General features: G+C 39.6%; 2 protein-coding genes across 2 annotated transcripts in view; one reads left to right on the forward strand and one right to left on the reverse strand.

Moving 5' to 3' along the window:
- The first annotated feature begins 1 nt into the window (after position 1).
- On the forward strand, positions 2 to 11002 carry mrpl47 (mitochondrial ribosomal protein L47). The gene is made up of 7 exons (XM_072255320.1): positions 2 to 115; positions 5908 to 6065; positions 8963 to 9023; positions 9181 to 9277; positions 9452 to 9582; positions 9866 to 9961; positions 10806 to 11002. The coding sequence occupies exons 1-7, from the start codon at positions 21 to 23 to the stop codon at positions 10897 to 10899; spliced, it is 732 nt and encodes a 243-aa protein (XP_072111421.1). The 5' UTR covers positions 2 to 20; the 3' UTR covers positions 10900 to 11002.
- actl6a (actin-like 6A) overlaps positions 10220 to 17800 on the reverse strand; it is a 30443-nt gene continuing 22862 nt past the window's right edge. The window contains exons 12-14 of the mRNA XM_072255319.1: positions 15895 to 15990; positions 13294 to 13380; positions 10220 to 11452 (exon numbers count right to left, since the gene is read on the reverse strand). Of these exons, the coding sequence (XP_072111420.1) occupies positions 11372 to 11452; positions 13294 to 13380; positions 15895 to 15990 (264 nt within the window). The 3' untranslated portion in view covers positions 10220 to 11371. The remainder of the gene's footprint in view (positions 11453 to 13293; positions 13381 to 15894; positions 15991 to 17800) is intronic.

Consider the following 17800-nt stretch of genomic DNA (forward strand, 5'->3'; position numbering starts at 1 on the left):
GCTTTGTGGGATGATGCAACATGGCGGCGCGTGTGGCGAACTGGTGTAACCGGGTGGTGGGGATGGTCAGGTCGAGCTTCGGTAACCGCACGGCGGTTGTCGCCCGCTCCACACCGTGAGTAACTCGTCTCCCCGCCGCGGCAGGACTTGAGGTCAACACAAGTTCTGTTGTAGAGGAACATCTCCCAAGTCCTATAGTGAAGTAACTGGAGAGGTGTAGGCTATACACAAACTTTTCACAGGTTGACAGCGATGGCTGTTTTAGTTCGGCTGAATGAAGTAACGATTGGATATCGTAGTGCTGAACGATATTTGCTTGCATAATGGGCTGGAAAGAAGAGAATGGGAATAACATTGTTATGTTTTGGCTGGGAGATTTGACCGGTGGGATGTTGCAGGGATTAGAGCTAGATTCCAGCCACTCCGTGACGTGTATGGGGAATTAAGTGTACTTTTCAAGTTTGTCTGCTTGAAAGTTGAGTGAGTGTGTGTGTGTGTGTGAGAGAGAGAGAGAGAGAGAGACAGAAAGAAAGGGAAAAGGGTGTAGGGTATTGCTTTATTATTGTCATATGTAGCCAGATGTCGTGAGTAGCTTGTCTTGCATACTGTTCGTACAGATCAAAAACGTTACACGGTGCATTGAGGTAGAACAAGATAATACAGTAACAAATCATGTAAAATGTAACAGCTACGAGAAAATGCAGTGCAGGTAAACAATAAAGTACAAGATCATAACAAGGTAGATTGTGGGGTCATAAGTCCATCTTATGCTACAAGGGAACCATCCAATAGTTTTATTACAGCAGGGTAGAAGCTGTTCTTGAGCCTGCTGGTATATGTATTCAGGGTTTTGTAAATTCTGTCTGATGGGAGAGGGGAGAATGGGAATGTTTTTGATTATGCTGGGTGCTTTACTGAGGCAGTGTGAAGTATAGTCAGTACATAAAGGGAAGTCTAGATGTCCTTGATGTGTTGCACTGTGTCCACAACTTTGCAGTTTTTTGTGGTCACATGCAGAGCAGTTGCCGTTATGCTTCCTAAGGTGTATTGATTAAAGATTGGTAAGACTCAATGGGGTAAGCCAGATAGGTGATTTCAGAGGCTTCAGGGCATCTTGAGATTGCCTGGCATGTCTTGCAGGTTTTAAGTCAAAAATGTGAGTTGTTAGCTCTGTTTCTGTTGGAGGACATTGCCTGGCCTGCTGCTTTGTGCATTGTCTTTTTGCTTCAGATTTCCAACATCTGCAGTTTTTTTGCTTTTCAATCCCTGGACAGATATGATAGGTTGGGAGCCAGGGAGACTCTGAGGTTGATTTATTGAAGGAAAATTGGTGACAAAATGTAATGTGTTACAATTAGCAACACAAGATGTGCTAATGGAGAGGGAAAATATCACAAACTGATGATCTGCAACACAAACTACAGACAAAACAAACTGTTTGCCTCCAGATTAGGAATAAGACTAAAAGTTTAGAAAAGGATTAGAATTTAATTTAAGGCAACATGGCGACAAATTGAAAAGGCTGGTGAAGGGGTTATATTTGAATTTGTGGAGTATATGTGGTAAGGTAGATGATCTTGTTGTACAATTAGATATTGGCAGGTTTGACGTTATAGGCATTACTGAATTGAGAGAAGATCACAGCTGGGAGCTTAGCATCCAAGAATATGCATAGTATCAAGAGGACAGGCAGGTGGGCAGAGGGAGTGGAGTTGCTTTGGTAAAAAAAAATAAAATCAAATACTTAGAAGTGACATAGGATTAGCAGATGTAGATTTTTATGGATAGAATTAAGAAAATGCAAGGGTAAAAAGACTTATAAGGGAGTTATATACTGCCTCTGAACAGAAGCTAGGATGTGGGATACAAATTACAATGGGAGATAGAAAAGGCATGTAAAAAGGGTGTACGATGGTCATGGGGGGTTTCAATATACAGGTAGATTAGGAAAATCAGGTTGGTGCTGGATCCAAAGAGAAGGAATTTGCAGAATGCCTACACGAATGCTTTATATAGCAGCTTGTGGTCAAGCCCACTAGGGAAAAGGCAATTCTGCTTTTGTTGTTGTGTAATGAACTAGACTTGATTAGGGAACTCATGGTAAAAGAACCCTTAGGAGGCAGTGATCTATCATAATGTATAATTCAAGAATCATTGGACCAGATAGAAGACACTGGCTGAATGTCAGAAATGCAGGAGTGTGAGGGGGTAGAAGTGAGTGTTGTTGCTATTATTAAAGAGAAGGTGCTTGGGAAGCTAAAAAATCTGAAGGTAGATAAGTCACCTGGACCAGGTAAACTACACCCCAGGGTTCTGAAAGATGTAGCTGAAGAATTTGTGGAGGCATTAGTAATGATCTTTCAAGAAATAATACATCCTGAAATAATTTCTGGAGGACTGGAAAATTGCAAATGTCACTCCACTTTTTAAGAAGGGAAGGAGGCCAAAGAAAAGAAATTATAGGCCAGTTCGCCTGACTTCAGTGGTTGGAAAGATGTTGGAGTCTATTATTAAGGACAAGGTTTTGGGATGCTTGGAGGGACATGATAAAATAGGTCAAGTCATCATGGTTTTCTAAAAGGGAAATCTTGCCTGACAAATCTGTTAGAATTATTTGAGGAAATAACAGATAGGATAGATAAAAGCGAGTCAGTTGATGCTGTTTATCTGGATTTGACAAGATGCCACACATGAGGCTGCTAAACAAGATAAGAACCCATGATATTGCAGTAAAGGTACTGAAGTGACCAGAAAATCGGCAGAGGCAAAGATTGGGAATAAATGGGGCCTTTTCATTGCTGGTAGTGACTAGTGGTGTTCCATGGGGTCAGTGTTGGGTCTGTTACTTTGTTAATGAACCGGATGATGCAATTGATAACAAAAAACTAGCAGGTGGAATACAAAGCAGGGAATTATATGGTCAAGCACTTTGATATTAGGAATAAAGGTGTAGACTGTTTTCTAAACAGGGAATAGATTTGGGAATCCCAGTGCAGGACTCCCTAAAGGTTAACTTGCAGGTTGAGTCAGCAGTAAGGAAAGCAATTGCAATGCTAGTATTCATTTCAAGAGGACTAGAGTATAAAAGCAATGATGTAATGCTGATACTTTATAAGGAATTAGTCAGACCACATTTGGAGTATTGTGAGCAGCTCTAGGTCCCTTATTTCAGAAAGTATATGCTGACATCGGAGAGGGTCCAGAGATTTACAAGAATAATGAGTTCAGATAACTGCAATGTGCTCAGACAGGATGAGACGCTGTTCCGCAAGTTTACTTAAGGCCATGTATTAACAGGGAGGAGGCTACATGTCAGTGGGAGTAGGTTCCATGGGCTGGTTCATTTGGTATGATGTTGAAAATGCTGCAGAACATTATGTAATCATCAGCAAGCATTCTCACTTCCACCCACACAGCCTGCTGAGTTCCTCCAGCATCTTGTTTGTGCTCTAGATTCCAGCAAGTGGAAACTTTTGTCTCTATTCTGATTTCTAATCTTATAGAAGGAAGGGCATTTAAGTAACTGAAGACAATTAGACTTGGGTCTTGTGAAACACCTGCGGTCATATCCAGAGGCTGGGGTGATTGACTTCTAAACTGCTGCCTCCTGTATTTATGTATTTAACTTGTTTTGCTGTTTTGGCCCAAACTGCACCCATTTTGAAGAGCTCTTCCTTTTGCCTGTCCTTCCCTACACTCCGTGCAACCCCAAAAGTTACACAATGAGTTCATCAGACACAATCTATATTAAGCTCATGCGCTCATACAGCTTTTTCTATTGTACTTTTAATTACTTTAAAAATACTTCCTTTACATATTTAAAAGTGATGACCCGGAGTTTGATTGAAGCAAAACATAGGGATTATTAGTGATGTTCAGTCCACCACTATGTAACTATTCTAAGTAATTTTTCAAATGAATTTCAGTTAGGTACAACTATTTCCTCAGTTAACGAAAATACATAATTTATGATTTTAAAATCTGTTTTGTGACCTTGTGCCCTGAAGAACCTTTTTTTTTGTTAAAGCCTCTTAAAAACCTCAAAATAAGTGTACATAGTGGAAACTTTCACAGGAGATAAAAGTCACTGAGTGTGTGGCCAATTTTACAGGGAGATCATAAATATATCCAAGAAATTAGTGCAAAAGGTATGAACATGAGTTGTGCTGTACTTAATCTGTACTTAAAATTCATTAGCACCAATTTCAGGAGAATTGTATTGAAAAGAAATGGTTAATTGGTAATTCCAAATATTTAATACAGTGGATTCTGGTTAATTGGACCTTCAGTTATTTGGGGCAGCCGCTTATTTAGGACAACTCTTAAAGAACAAAAACTAATTGAGGAAATAACCAGCATTCCCTTCATTTATTTGGGACACTATGCTGCTTAATTCGGACAGGAGACTGTTGCCGAACAGTTTCTAATTGATATCAGTCACTTGCACTTGTGTGGACATTAAATACTACACTGTGCTTAGAGTGAACTGTTTTTAAATAGCTTCAGTTGTAGGTGTTTGTGTTCATAAAGCAGTAGTGATTTTTGTCACTGTTCATTACTGAGAAATAAGCAGTACGACAATTTAGAACTGTTTTGCTCTCTGCAATTTCAAGTGTTCAGACTTGAAAGTGCCAGAAATGGCTGGGAGTGAAAATGACACGATTTCACTACTTCAATAATGAAGAATTTTAAGAGATCGGCATTCATCTTAATGTCACCTTTGTTCCCCACCGGATACTCAGCTCTCACCTGTGGTTTCAAGTAGCTGTTTGCATGTGACAGCAGCTACACCCCGGTATGCTGCTTCAGAAGGTGGGCTAAACCCGGTGAGGGTAGCCAGCGGATCTCATACCATAGCTGGCAAGAGAGGGGCATGCATGTTTTAGCATACGAAGTCAGCTCTGGTGGAATGGACAGGTAAGGTTTACAGTTAGATCCAACAGCTAGGAAGGTAGTTCTGCCAAGCTATGTGGAAAGCGAAGTAATGAGGCACCAAAGAACTTATGGTCATCTACTGCAACTGGGGAAGAAGACCCCAGATGTAACGTTTACTCATACCACTTGACCTGGACTTCCAAAATCAAGAGAGTGGAACTTCTCCAGTGCAATGGCTTTTCCACTTTAAAAACTCCTGCTCAGGTTTCCTGTCACCTTTGGATGTGATGGAAAGCCTGCAGTGGCATTGGTAGTGTTCTAATTTGTTCTGTATTTCATTTAAATACATAATGTTACTCAGTTAAATGGTAGTTTGTTTTTTTTTTATTTCCATGAAACTTCAGCTAATTGGGCAGCCACTTAATTGTGCCAAAATGCACTGGTCGCGATGTGTCTCAATTAACCAGAATCCACTTATAATTTCTAACTGATTCTTAGTAATAATTAGCCAGTTCCTTATGGTTGGTGGATTAGCTTCATTCTATTCCAAATTGTAAGAGAATAAATTCCTTTTTGTCATAGTATATTCAGATCATCATGCATGACATGTCGTCACTGACCTAACAGATGCCACAAGGACTACAGTCGTGATTACTGGGCAAAAGAGTTGGGAAAATTCAAATACTCAGTTAGGGTTACCACTGCTGACTTGCAGAACAAAAGGGATAATGAAGATGTCATTCAAGGCATTGTTCAAATTAAAATACAGTGGATTCCAGTTAATTGGGACACATCAGGACGGGACATTTTGGCCCAATTAAGAGGCTGCCCCAATTAGCCTAACAGAGTTTCATGGAAATAGTTAAAGAGGTATGAAAAAAAGACAAACTACTGTTTAATTGAGTAATTTAAATTATGTATTTAAATGAAAGAACAAATGAGAACACTAGCAATACTACTATAGTATTCATTAAACTTTTTTTGCAAAATGTAAGTCACTTTAACTTATTTAAATGTTCTCTATTATTAAAGGTCAAACTTAACAGAGCTTCAGAAAATTGGGCTGGGTTCAGAAGATCAGACTAGGTTGACTCAACAGAGTAGAGTTTTGCATACTACTAATTCCTGTAAAGGACTAGAAGAATTCTTTGATGATCCAGGCAACTGGGGAGAACCAACTGTAAAGTCCGGTGAGTGTCTTATAAAATACTTAAGTGATGCATTTGAACACACCTGCGGAGGTGTGACGTTTAATTCAAGTGTGTAGTTTTCTTGTAAATTTTTAATTTGAAAATAACAGCACAGTGCACTTCAGAATCAGGTTTATCATCACCGGCGTGTGACGTGAAATTTGTTTGTAGAACTTCATTCCTGCTCCTCTAAGTGTGCTATGTTTAGCACCAATGTCCACTGAGTTGTACTCAAAAATATTGTGAAATTAGGAAAAAAAATGCTAGAAGTAGCACTATGCTGACAGAGCTCAAATGCAATGTCTTTTCCATGCTGATATCTTGGAAATGAGTCACTGTTTAAAGATTTTGTTTCCACGGTAGGCACTTTACAGTAGTAGAAAAAGGTGCATGGAGGTGAGGGATGCAGTGATTTCAATTTTGTTTGACCCACTCTATCCACACCTTCCCCTTCTCACTCCTTTCATATAAGGCTGAACAACTTGTGCATTGTGTCTTGGCTGAAGAGGCTAGTGATCATAATGTAAAAGAAAATGCTGTAAGATATTGAGGATGCAGTGCAGTTTACCTTTTCCTAAAGCTGTGTAATACTGCATGCTTCTAGTTATGATGATGGATTGTGGAAATTGTAGGTTTTCCTACAATCGCTGCAATTTGTCAGGAGTGAAAAACTGTCGTGTACAGTCTGATAGTATCTACTTAATTGATACGATCAATCACAGGAGTTTCAAGGTGTATTGAAAAGTTTATGGCCTACTTTTCCAATAGGCTCTAACTCATAATTCCCACACCCTGTACTGCTCGGTTTTACCTCCTCCCCAAGATCCACAAGCCTGACTGTCCCGGCAGACCCATAGTTTCTGCCTGCTCTTGTCCCACTGAACTTGTATCTGCCTACCTGGACTCCATTTTGTCACCCAGTCTCTCCCCACCTACATCCGGGATACATCCCATGCCTTCCACCTCTTCAATAACTTCCAGTTCCCCGGTCCCAACCGCTTCATTTTCACTATGGATGTCCAATCCCTATACACCTCCATTCCCCATGAAGAAGGCCTCAAAGCCCTCCGCTACTTTCTGGATAATAGACCTCACCAGTTCCCCACCACCACTACCCTCCTCCGGTTGGCGGAACTGGTTCTCACACTCAATAACTTCTCTTTTGGCTCTTCCCACTTTCTTCAGACCAAGGGTGTAGCTATGGGAACTCGCATGGGCCCTAGCTATGCCTACCTCTTCGTAGGTTATGTGGAACAGTCTGTGCTCCCCAACTTTTCCTTCGGTACATTGACGACTACATTGGTGCTGCTTCCTGCACCCATGCTGAGCTCGTCAATTTCTTCGACTTTACTTCTAACTTCCACCCAGCCCTCAAATTCACTTGGTCTATCTCGGACACTTCTCTCCCCTTTCTCGATCTCTCGGTCTCCATCTCTGGAGATAGACTGTCCACTGACATCTTCTACAAGCCCACTGACTCTCATAACTACCTCAACTATACCTCTTCCCACCCCGCCACATGCAAAAATGCCATTCCCTATTCCCAGTTCCTCCATCTCTGCCACATCTGCTCCGAGGATGAGGTTTTCCGTTCCAGGACATCTCAAATGTCCTCTTTCTTCAAAGATCCTGGTTTCCCTTCTGCTGCCATCAATGATGTCCTCACCCGCATCTCCTCCATTTCCCGCACTTCGGCTCTCACCCCATCCTCCCGCCACCACAACAGGGACAGAGTTCCCCTTGTTCTCACCTACCACCCCACTAGCCTCCGGATCCAACACATTATCCTCCGCAACTTCTGCCACCTTCAACATGACCCCACCACTAAGCACATCTTTCCCTCTCCACTCTTCTCCACCTTCTGCAGGGATCCATCCCTCCACGACTCCCTGGTCCACACGTCCCTCCCCACGGATCTCCCACCTGGCACTTATCCCTGTAAGCGCAAGTGCTACACCTGTCCCTACACCTCCTCTCTTGCCACCGTTCAGGGCCCCAAACAGCACTTCCAAGTGAGGCAACACTTCACTTGTGAGTCTGTTGGGGTCATCTATTGCATCTGGTGCTCCCGGTGCGGCCTCCTCTACATCGGTGAAACCCGACGCAGATTGGGGGACCGCTTTGTCGAGCACCTCCGCTCCGTCCGCCAAAACAGACAGGATCTCCCAGTAGCCACCCACTTCAACTCTGCTTCCCACTCCCATTCAGATATGTCCGTACATGGCCTCCTCTGCTGCCATGATAAGGCTAAACTCAGGTTGGAGGAGCAACACCTCATATACCATCTAGTAGTCTCCAGCCCCTTGGTATGAACATAGAATTCTCCAACTTCCGGTAATTCCCTCCCCCTCCCTTCCCCTATCCCTATGTTACTCTGACCCCTCCCCCAGCTGCCTACCACCTCCCTCTTGGTTCCGCCTCCTTCTACTACCCATTGTGTTTTCCCGTATTCTTTTTTCCCCTTTCCTATCACCTCCCTGCTTCCTGTCCCCCACCCTTTATCTTTCCCCTTACTGGTTTTTCACCTGGAACCAACCAGCCTTCTCCTTCCCACCCTCCCCCCACCTTCTTTATAGGGCCTCTGCCCCTTCCCCCTACAGTCCTGACGAAGGGTTCCGGCCCGAAACGTCAACCGATCCACGGATGCTGCCCGACCTGCTGAGTTCCTCCAGCCTGTTGTGAGTGTTGAACTGAATACTAGTGTGCTCTAACAGTAAACCACTGCCAACCTCATCACCCATAATAGCCAGGATTTGCAATGCAAGATAGGGAAGCTCAATTACTATTAAGTGTATTTAATTATTTTCAAAACCAATTATCTGGGCGATAGACCTGGTCTTGTTTCTAAACAGTTTTCGGAACTGTAATATTTGAATGTTTTAAAAATTGCTTTTTAGGTGCACCCTGGACAGCAAAACAGCTAAGATTAAAAAGCAATGAGGATTTACATAAGCTCTGGTACATTTTTTATGGTTATTTCTTTTTGAAAAATCTCATTCTGTAATTTTCATTATATTGTGCTGTGCTGAAATGAATAGATTTCAATTTCCTTGAATCTGAGCTTTCACTTTTTTGTAGGTCAGACTACCACCAACTAATTATATTCTTGATACAGGTATGTCCTTCTCAAAGAAAAGAACATGCTTTTGACAATAGAACAAGAAGCAAAACGACAAAGATTACAAATGCCAAGTCCAGAGCGCTTAAAAAAAGTAAGGCAAGAATTCCAATTCTTTATGTAATTTTCTTTAACGATGTGATGGAATTTACTTTAGCTCTATTTTTATTTATCATGATTTCTCAAGATGAGCTACTATTGATGTTTTAACCATAGTTTGCATTGGAGGTATTTTCTGATTTCCATGCAATATCTTTTAATATTTTAGGTAGAAAGATCTATGACTAGAATTGACACCATTGTTCACGAACGTGAAAAGGCACTGAGGTTGTTGCAGACTGGGCAACAGAGAAGCTCTCCTGGTGCTTGGAGAAAAAACATCTTTGGACAAACCTATTGGTCAGATATGTTAACAATTCTGCATTATTTGGCCCCAATTTGAATTTCACATTTTGTTTCTCTTGTCTCAATAGTCTATTACCCAAGATTAATGAAATACTGCCACAACAGGAAAATCATTAGCATTCAGTAAAAGCTAAAGTAATATTTATTTCTAAGTGCTTTACACATAAAATCTTTCAAATTCTGGTACAAGTGCATTAGTATGTAAGTATAAAAAAACATGGTATTGTAATGATTTTCCATTGCTGTAACTTTTTACTAATTTTATATTTTATTCTAGGTATAAATTTAAGGAATGGCCTATTCCTTGGTACCTAAACAAAATATACAGAAGGAAACGATTCTACACTGCAGCATATGTGGACATTTTTGTTAGGTAAATCAATTTGACTACCATTAGCTTTTCGTTGCAAAAAGTTTTTGTATTTTTGATGCAAACAACAGGAATTCTGCAGATGCTGGAAATTCAAGCAACACACATCAAAGTTGCTGGTGAACGCAGCAGGCCAGGCAGCATCTCTAGGAAGAGGTGCAGTCGACGTTTCAGGCCGAGACCCTTCGTCAGGACTAACCTTAACCTTAACTGCACCTCTTCCTAGAGATGCTGCCTGGCCTGCTGCGTTCACCAGCAACTTTGATGTGTGTTGTTTGTATTTTTGATCATTATTTTCTGTTCAGCTTTTTTAAGACTAGCATAGACACTCGGCTTTCGCATTGTAAATTTAAGAATTCTGTACACTAAATGGATGCTAATGTGTGGAAACGAGAGCAAATTTGTTTGTAGATTTTACTCCTGCTGTAGCTATAAATTGATTTTTCTCTAAACTTAGTTAGAAAATAATCCTCATAGTAAAATGAGTAAAGCTCTCAAGTGTTAGTTTTCTGCAAGTAAAATTCACCTAGTCTTCCCTGCACTTACCCTGGATTGGTAAAAATTGAACTCTTCAAAATCTTAATCCTCTCAACAGTAACTGATACTTGCTGTGATTTTTAAAACACACACACACACACACATATATATATATATATATATATATATATATATATTTGCTTGTGTAGCATCTAGTGATATTGGCAGCAAATTGCTCAAAGTCAGGAGATGATGGCCCATGCTTAAGTAATTCACTAATGTTTCTACGTGGCCAGTAACTAGTACACCATACTCCAACAAAAGAAAAACTGAGGAAAATCACAAACTAATCTTGTTTTATTTGTGCTAGGCGTCAGATTGAGAAGTACCTACGGAAAAAGAACCGTGCAAAGAAGAAACAACCAGTACTACAGGAGAAAATCTCTCAAGCTTCTGCAACATAATTAAGTTTACAATGTAAATATGAAAATAAGTGTAAGGACAGTTTATTACCTGTTCTAATATTGCATATAAATTATACATTAAAGTTTGTTCATAAAACAATTACAGATAAAGACTATGGTTAGTTCATTCCACTTCTTGCTGGTTTAGCCTGCAGGTGATAATGTAAACAGATTTGATAAAAGGCACAAGATCTAATTGGATTACAAAAATATTGAAATATTGTTATTACTTGAAGAAAGCATGATTTGTATCAAAAACAGTACTAAATTTAAAGTTTAAAATTTTGCATTTTTGTTTTGGGGACTTGGTTGACCTATTATTTCAACAGTTTAAAAAAATTCTTAAAATATACACTAATATCTAGCCACTATACAATGATCATGAAAAAAATATACAGGAGGTTCCTGAGAATCCTACTTGAGAGAACAAACAAGGCATAGGTAATTATGAACTTAACTGCTAAAAAAATATTTAAGGACACTTTCTTTCAACACATTGCTTCCCTCCTTCTTCATATTCTTGCTTAGAGATCCACATCTGCTGGAAAGTACCCTTTAAAAACAAAAATCCAAACTAAACATAAAATGAAACTAATGGATTGTAGCATCTATACACAATTATTTTGCACACTAAACTAACTAAAAAGCCTGGAGAAAAATGAAACTCTGAACTGATGGCCTTTAGTAACAGAAGATCAGTTTTATAAGCACACTATAAGATAACAGGAAGTATACACCACATTCAGAAGGAGAGGGAAGGAGAAGCAAGAGCTGTAAAATTTATAGGAACAAACATATAGTTGTAAAAGTTTGAAACCCTTTGTAATTAACTGTTTTTCTACATTAATTACTCAATGTGATTTGATCTTCATCTAAGTTGCAGTTATAGACAAACACAATCTGGTTAAACTGTAGCACACAAACAATTGTATTAATCAATACTGAGTACACCATTTAAACAATCAGTCCAGGTTCAAAAAAAAGTGAACCTCTGGGGTACTGCCTTCTCCAGAAGCTATTTGGAGTCAGGTATTCCAATCAATGAGATGAGATTGGAAGTGTGGGTTGTAAAGGTGCCCTATCTTATTAAAAATAAATACACACAAAGTCAGGTTACTGACAGAGCCTGGTCTTCTCAAGAAAGATCTGTTTATGTGCTCCATGCCTTGATCAAAACAACTTCGAGGACCTTAGAACTGTAGAGATGCATAAAGCTGTTAAAGGCTACAAAAACATTTCTAAAGACCTGAGTGTTCATCAGTCCACAGTAAGAGAAATTATCTGCAAATGGAGGAAACTCAGTACTGTTGCTACTCTCCCTAGGAGTGGGCATGCTGCACCTGCAAAGATCACATTAAGAGCACAATGTGCAATGTTGAAGGAGGTGAAAAAGAACCCAACAGCAACAGCAAAGGACCCGCCAAAATCTGTAGAGCTAGCTGAAGTCTCAGTTCATGTGTTCACTACAAGAACAATAATAATGGTGTTCATGGAAGGACACCACAGAGGAAACCACTGCTCTCCAAAATAACATTGCTGCACACCTCAAGTTGCAAAAGACCACCTGGATGTTCTACAACGCATTTGGGACAATGTTCTATGCACAGATGAGACAAAAGTTGAACTTTTTGGCAGAAATGCACACTGCTATGTTTGGAGGAAAAAGGGCACTGCACACCAACATCAAAACTTCATCCCAACTGTGAAAAATGGTGGAAGGAGCATCATGATTTTAGGCTGCTTTGCTGCCTCAGGACCTGAACAGCCTGCAATCTTTGAGGGAACAATGAATTCAAAGACATCTAAGAGGAGAATGTCAGGGTAGCAGTCCTAACCTTCAGTTTGATGATGCAACAAGACAATGGTCCAAAAACGCAAGAGTAAACCAACAAGAGAATGGTTTAAAAAGGAACATTTGTGTTTTGGAATGGCCAAGTCTGAGTCCAGACCTTAACCTAATTGAGATGCTGTGGCATGACCTGAGGAGGGCTGTTCATGCAAGGTATCCTAGAAATATTGATAAACAAACAGTTTTGTATGGAGGAATGCATTAAAATTTCTCCTTGCCTTTGTGTAAGTCTGATCAGCAGCTGTATGAAACATTTGGTGGTGGTGGTTGCTGCTAAAGGAGGTTCTACCAGTTATTAAATAGAAGGGTTCACAAACTTTTCCCAGTCTGGACTGTGAGTGATTCAGCAAAGTTCAATGAAGACATGAAAAGTACAATTGTTTGTGTGTTATTAGTTTAGACAGATTGTGTTAGTCTATTATTGTGATTTAAACGAAGATCAGACCACATTGCAAAGGATTCACAAATGTTTTCTTACAACTGTATATACAATTAAAGAAACAAGTTTAATATAATCATGTTGAAATGAACTAATCAAGACTCACCAAAGAAGCTAGAATTGAGCCACCGATCCATGAGCTAAACCTGCGTTCCACTGTGGTGTTATTGGCCATTAACTTCAATCGCATGCTCTGAAAACAACAATTAGCTTAATTTAGAGGAAGCTTAAATTATGAAAATAATAAACTGTGGTATATTTTGTAAATATTGTGGATGTAAATAGCAGAAAGTAAGAACAGGGACCAAGCCATGTTCTCTGTCCAACTTTGTAGGGTAATGGTATTGTCCAAGGCTTAATAAGATTTAAGTTATTGGCATAAACTTTGCTGTTTTTTCCCTTCATGCACAGCACATATAAAAAGTATTCACTGCCCTTGGAAGGTTTCATGTTTTATTGTTTTGCAACATTTAATCAGAGTGGATTTAATTTGGCTTTTTTTGACAATCATCAATAGAAAAAGACTTGTGTCAAAGTGAAAATAGATCTCTACAAAGTGATCTAAATTAATTACAAATATTAAAAAAATTGATCACACAAGTATTCACCCCCTCTGTTATAACACACCAAATCATCACTGTTGCAGCCAATTGGTTTTAGAAGTCACATAATTAGTTAAATGGAGATCACCTGTGTGCCATCAAGGTGTTTCAATTGATTGTAGTAAAAACACACCTGTATCTGGAAAGTCCAACTACTGATGAAGCAGTATCCTGACAAAAACTACACTAGGAAGACACAAAAGCACTCAAAGCAACTCCCCTAAAACGTTATTGAAAAGCACAAGTCAGGAGATGGACATAAGGACATTTCCAAGTCACTGAATATTCCTTGGACAACAGGTGAGTCAATCATCAAGAAATGGAAAGAATATGGCACAGCTGTAAATCTGGTAGCGCAGGCCATCCTCAAAAACTGAGTGACCGTACAAGAAAGGGACTAGCGAGGGAGGCTACCGAGAGATGTATGACAACACTGGAGGAATTACAAGCTTCAGTGGCTGAGATGGGAGAGACTGTATACAACAGTTGGCCCAAGTGCTTCACCAGTCACAGCTTTATGGGAGAATGGCAAAGAGAAAGCTACTGTTGAAAAAAAAACACGCATATTAAATCTTGGCTAGAGTTTGCCAGAAGGCATATGGGAGACTCTGAAGTCAGCCGGACAAAGGTTTATGGTCTGATGAAACCAAAATGGAGCTTTTTGGCCATCACACCAAATGCTATGTTTGGCATAAGCCAAACACCACACATCATCAAAAACATACCATCCCTACTGTGAAGCATGGTGATGCATCATGCTGTGGGGGTGCTTCACTGTAGCAGGCCCTGGAAGACTTGTGAAGGTAAAGAGTAAAATGAATGCAGCAAAATACAAGGAAATCCTGATGCAGTCTGCAAGAGAACTGCAACTTGGGAGAAGATTTGTTTTGCAGCAAGATAATGACCCCAAGCATAAATCCAAAGCTACACAGGGGTGGCTTAAAAATGACAAAGTTAATGTCCTGGAATGGCCAGGTCAGAGTCTGGACCTCAAAAATCCAATTGAGAATTTGTGGCTGGACTTGAAAAAAGCTGTTCACTCAAATCCCATGCAATCTGACAGAACTTGAGCAGTTTTGTAAAGAAAAATGGGGGTGGGGGGGGGGGGGGAATATCAGTGTCCAGATGTTCAAAGCTGGTCGAAACCTATCCACACAGATTCAGGGCTGGAATTACTACCAAAGGTGCATCTACTAAATGATGACTTGAATGGGTGAGTAATTATGCAATCAAATATTTTGTTTAATGACTGTAATAAATTTAGACCAATTTGTACAAATTTGTTTTCACTGTCACAAGAGTCATTGCTGTTGATCAGAAAAACCAAATTAAATCCACTATGATTCCATGTTGTAAAACAATAAAACATTAAAACTTAAAAGGTGGGTGAAAACTTTTTATAGGCACTGTAAATAGTTCCATTCCATCTGCAAGAAGGTGGCTGTCCTTCCCAATTACACCAATCTCTCCACATAAGCTTCAACATATAATTGATTGCATTTTTAGTCAATTTGTATTTAAATTATCTGCATTTTTATTTGTAAATTTAAATCAACCTGCAGAAACATCACAAATAATCAAATTGTAAATAATAATTTTCCAACTTTATCTTATTGTTTGTAAATAGTGTTGTACATAAAATTTTTAAACCATTATTAGAGTACCTAATGCTTCCTTAAAAAAAAATCACTATTTTGAAGTGAGTCTTTCTGCAATGTTTAACGTAACAAGTTTATGATTGTACCTAAAATAAAGCAAAATAATTGATTCCCTGACTACAGAGTCAGGATCAGTAGGGATGTGCCCAAACTTGATGTGGTGATAATTTGCAATTGAAGTTTTTAAACAACCTTTGATACAAACCAGGAAGGATTCTTTGATTAGTTGTGGAAACTCTGGTTCCAGCGATCTTTCAGAGGGTGCTGTACTGAAATATCTTTCTAATCACAGTAAATTCTAGTATGAAGACCAAAGCAAGTCCATGAGCTGTCACATTAGTCTTCGCTGATCCAAAATCCAGGCCATTTTCTACAAATTGAAATAATGCCAAACATGCAACATAAAAAAGGGAAAATGTACAGAAAATGTATGCAACTGATACTCACAGGTGGAGTTTTCTGGGAAAGCTCTCTATTCAACCGGTCAGTAAAACTTTGTATCAATGTATTTCCACCTGCTGCAATCACACTCCCATACAATCCCTTTAAAACAAAATGCCCAAAACAGCAGTTAGACATTAAGATATTTATTGCAGTCATTTTCCACAATATGATCAATACAGGTTCCTCATTGTATATAAACAGGCTAAAATCCAAATATACTGTAAATGTAATGGTTATCCTTCATAAGCCTCAGTTTTTGACTGGAAATCCACACAACTCTTCGTATACACTGCTTTGAAAGATTATTAAATCACAACTACCTTCACATTTTACGGTCATTTTCTAAATTTAAAAATCTATTAAAGTAAGATTTTCTGAGCAAGTCTACAAAACATTGTGTTTCACATCAAATCAAAAGAAAAATTACAAATCCTGTCAATAATTTACTGAACATTAAAAACCAACATTGAGGATGAAAAAGTTTTCATCCTCTCTAACTACTATGACTATTTTCCTCAGGTGTAATGTACAGTATTACATTACTAAGACAGCCAATTTGTTGATGTAGAAAATTGGAGGATCACATGATTTTAATGAATTCATAACAATAAATACCACCCCACCTTTAAGTTCCAGTGGTATGGTAAATTTCAATAGACCAAACCAAAATGAAGACAGAAGACTATAGAAGACAAGTTAGGGAAATTATAATAGAGAAGCAGAAATCTACAGAAAGGTACAAGACCATCACTTCGGTGCTCAGTACAGTTCATTGTGAAACCACAGCCACACTTCAGGCCTGCCCCTCTAAACTTAGTCACAGGAGAAGAAAGGCACTTGTAAGAGAAGCTACTGTGACACCAACAGTCATTCTGGGTCAGCTGCAGAAGTCAGTGGCTGCAATTGGACATGAAGTTCATGGCTCCATAATCTCTATGGCCTTGCACAAAAAGGGCATTTATGGCAGTAGTAGGAAAGAAGCACTGGCTAAAGAAAAAGCATATCCTTGTCTGTAAAAACTTAAAGCATCACTTACAAGATACTGTAAACATGTGGAAGTTGGTCTTGTGGTTGGATGAGATTAAAGTGAAACTTTTTGGCCTCAACACCAAGCGGTTTGTGGGGCATAAATCTAATACAGTGGATCAGCTAGATAACACCATCCCTACTGTAAAGTACGGTGGAGAGGTCATGCTATACATAAAATTGAATTGAATTTTGAATTGAATTGAATGATCTTTATTGTCATTATACATAGGTACAATGAAACTCTGTTTGGCTTCCTCTCAGGCAATTAAATAAAATGGTAGATAAAAACAAGACAGTATTAAATAGATAAGTAGCAGAAAATAAGTAGCAGCAGCACCAGAATATCACAGTAATGCACAAAGTGCCGTTAGTGCAAGTAGTAGAGTCCTTGTGTGGGCATATACGTGCTCACAGTTTCAGTCATTGTTCTGTGGGAGTGGTGTGATGGGGGCCACAGCTCTGGGATAGAAGCTGTTCCTCAGTCTATTTGTTCTGGCTTTTAGTGTCCTGAACCTTTTGCTGGACGGCAGTGGGTCAAACAGGGAGTGGCCGGGGTGTGTGGTTTCTCTGGTTATGCTGATTACTTTCCTCCTGAGTCTGCTGGAATAGATGGTGTCCAGTCCTGGGAGCCCCATCCTGACAATTCGCTGGGCCGCCTTCACCACGCGATGCAGGTCTTGTCGCTCAGCGGCTGTGCAGCTGGCATACCACACTGTGGCGTTGTTGGTCAGGATGGTTTCAACTGTGCTTCTGTAGAAGTTAAGCAACAGCTTTTGTGGGAGTTTGGCCTGTTTCAGCTTTCTGAGGAAGAAGAATCTTTGTTGTGCATTTAAAAACGCGAACACGAGGAATTCTGCAGATGCTGGAAATTCAAGCAACA

Source organism: Mobula birostris, chromosome 4, assembly GCF_030028105.1.
Source record: "Mobula birostris isolate sMobBir1 chromosome 4, sMobBir1.hap1, whole genome shotgun sequence".
In the NCBI taxonomy this organism is placed as follows: domain Eukaryota; kingdom Metazoa; phylum Chordata; class Chondrichthyes; order Myliobatiformes; family Myliobatidae; genus Mobula; species Mobula birostris.

Coding starts and splice junctions, on each gene's coding strand:
- mrpl47 (XM_072255320.1), top strand. CDS start 21: ATGGCGGCGCGTGTGGCGAACTGGTGTAACCGGGTGGTGGGGATGGTC. Junction 9,024..9,180: donor GAGGATTTACATAAGCTCTG/GTACATTTTTTA, acceptor TTCTTGATACAG/GTATGTCCTTCTCAAAGAAA. Junction 9,583..9,865: donor ATCTTTGGACAAACCTATTG/GTCAGATATGTT, acceptor ATTTTATTCTAG/GTATAAATTTAAGGAATGGC.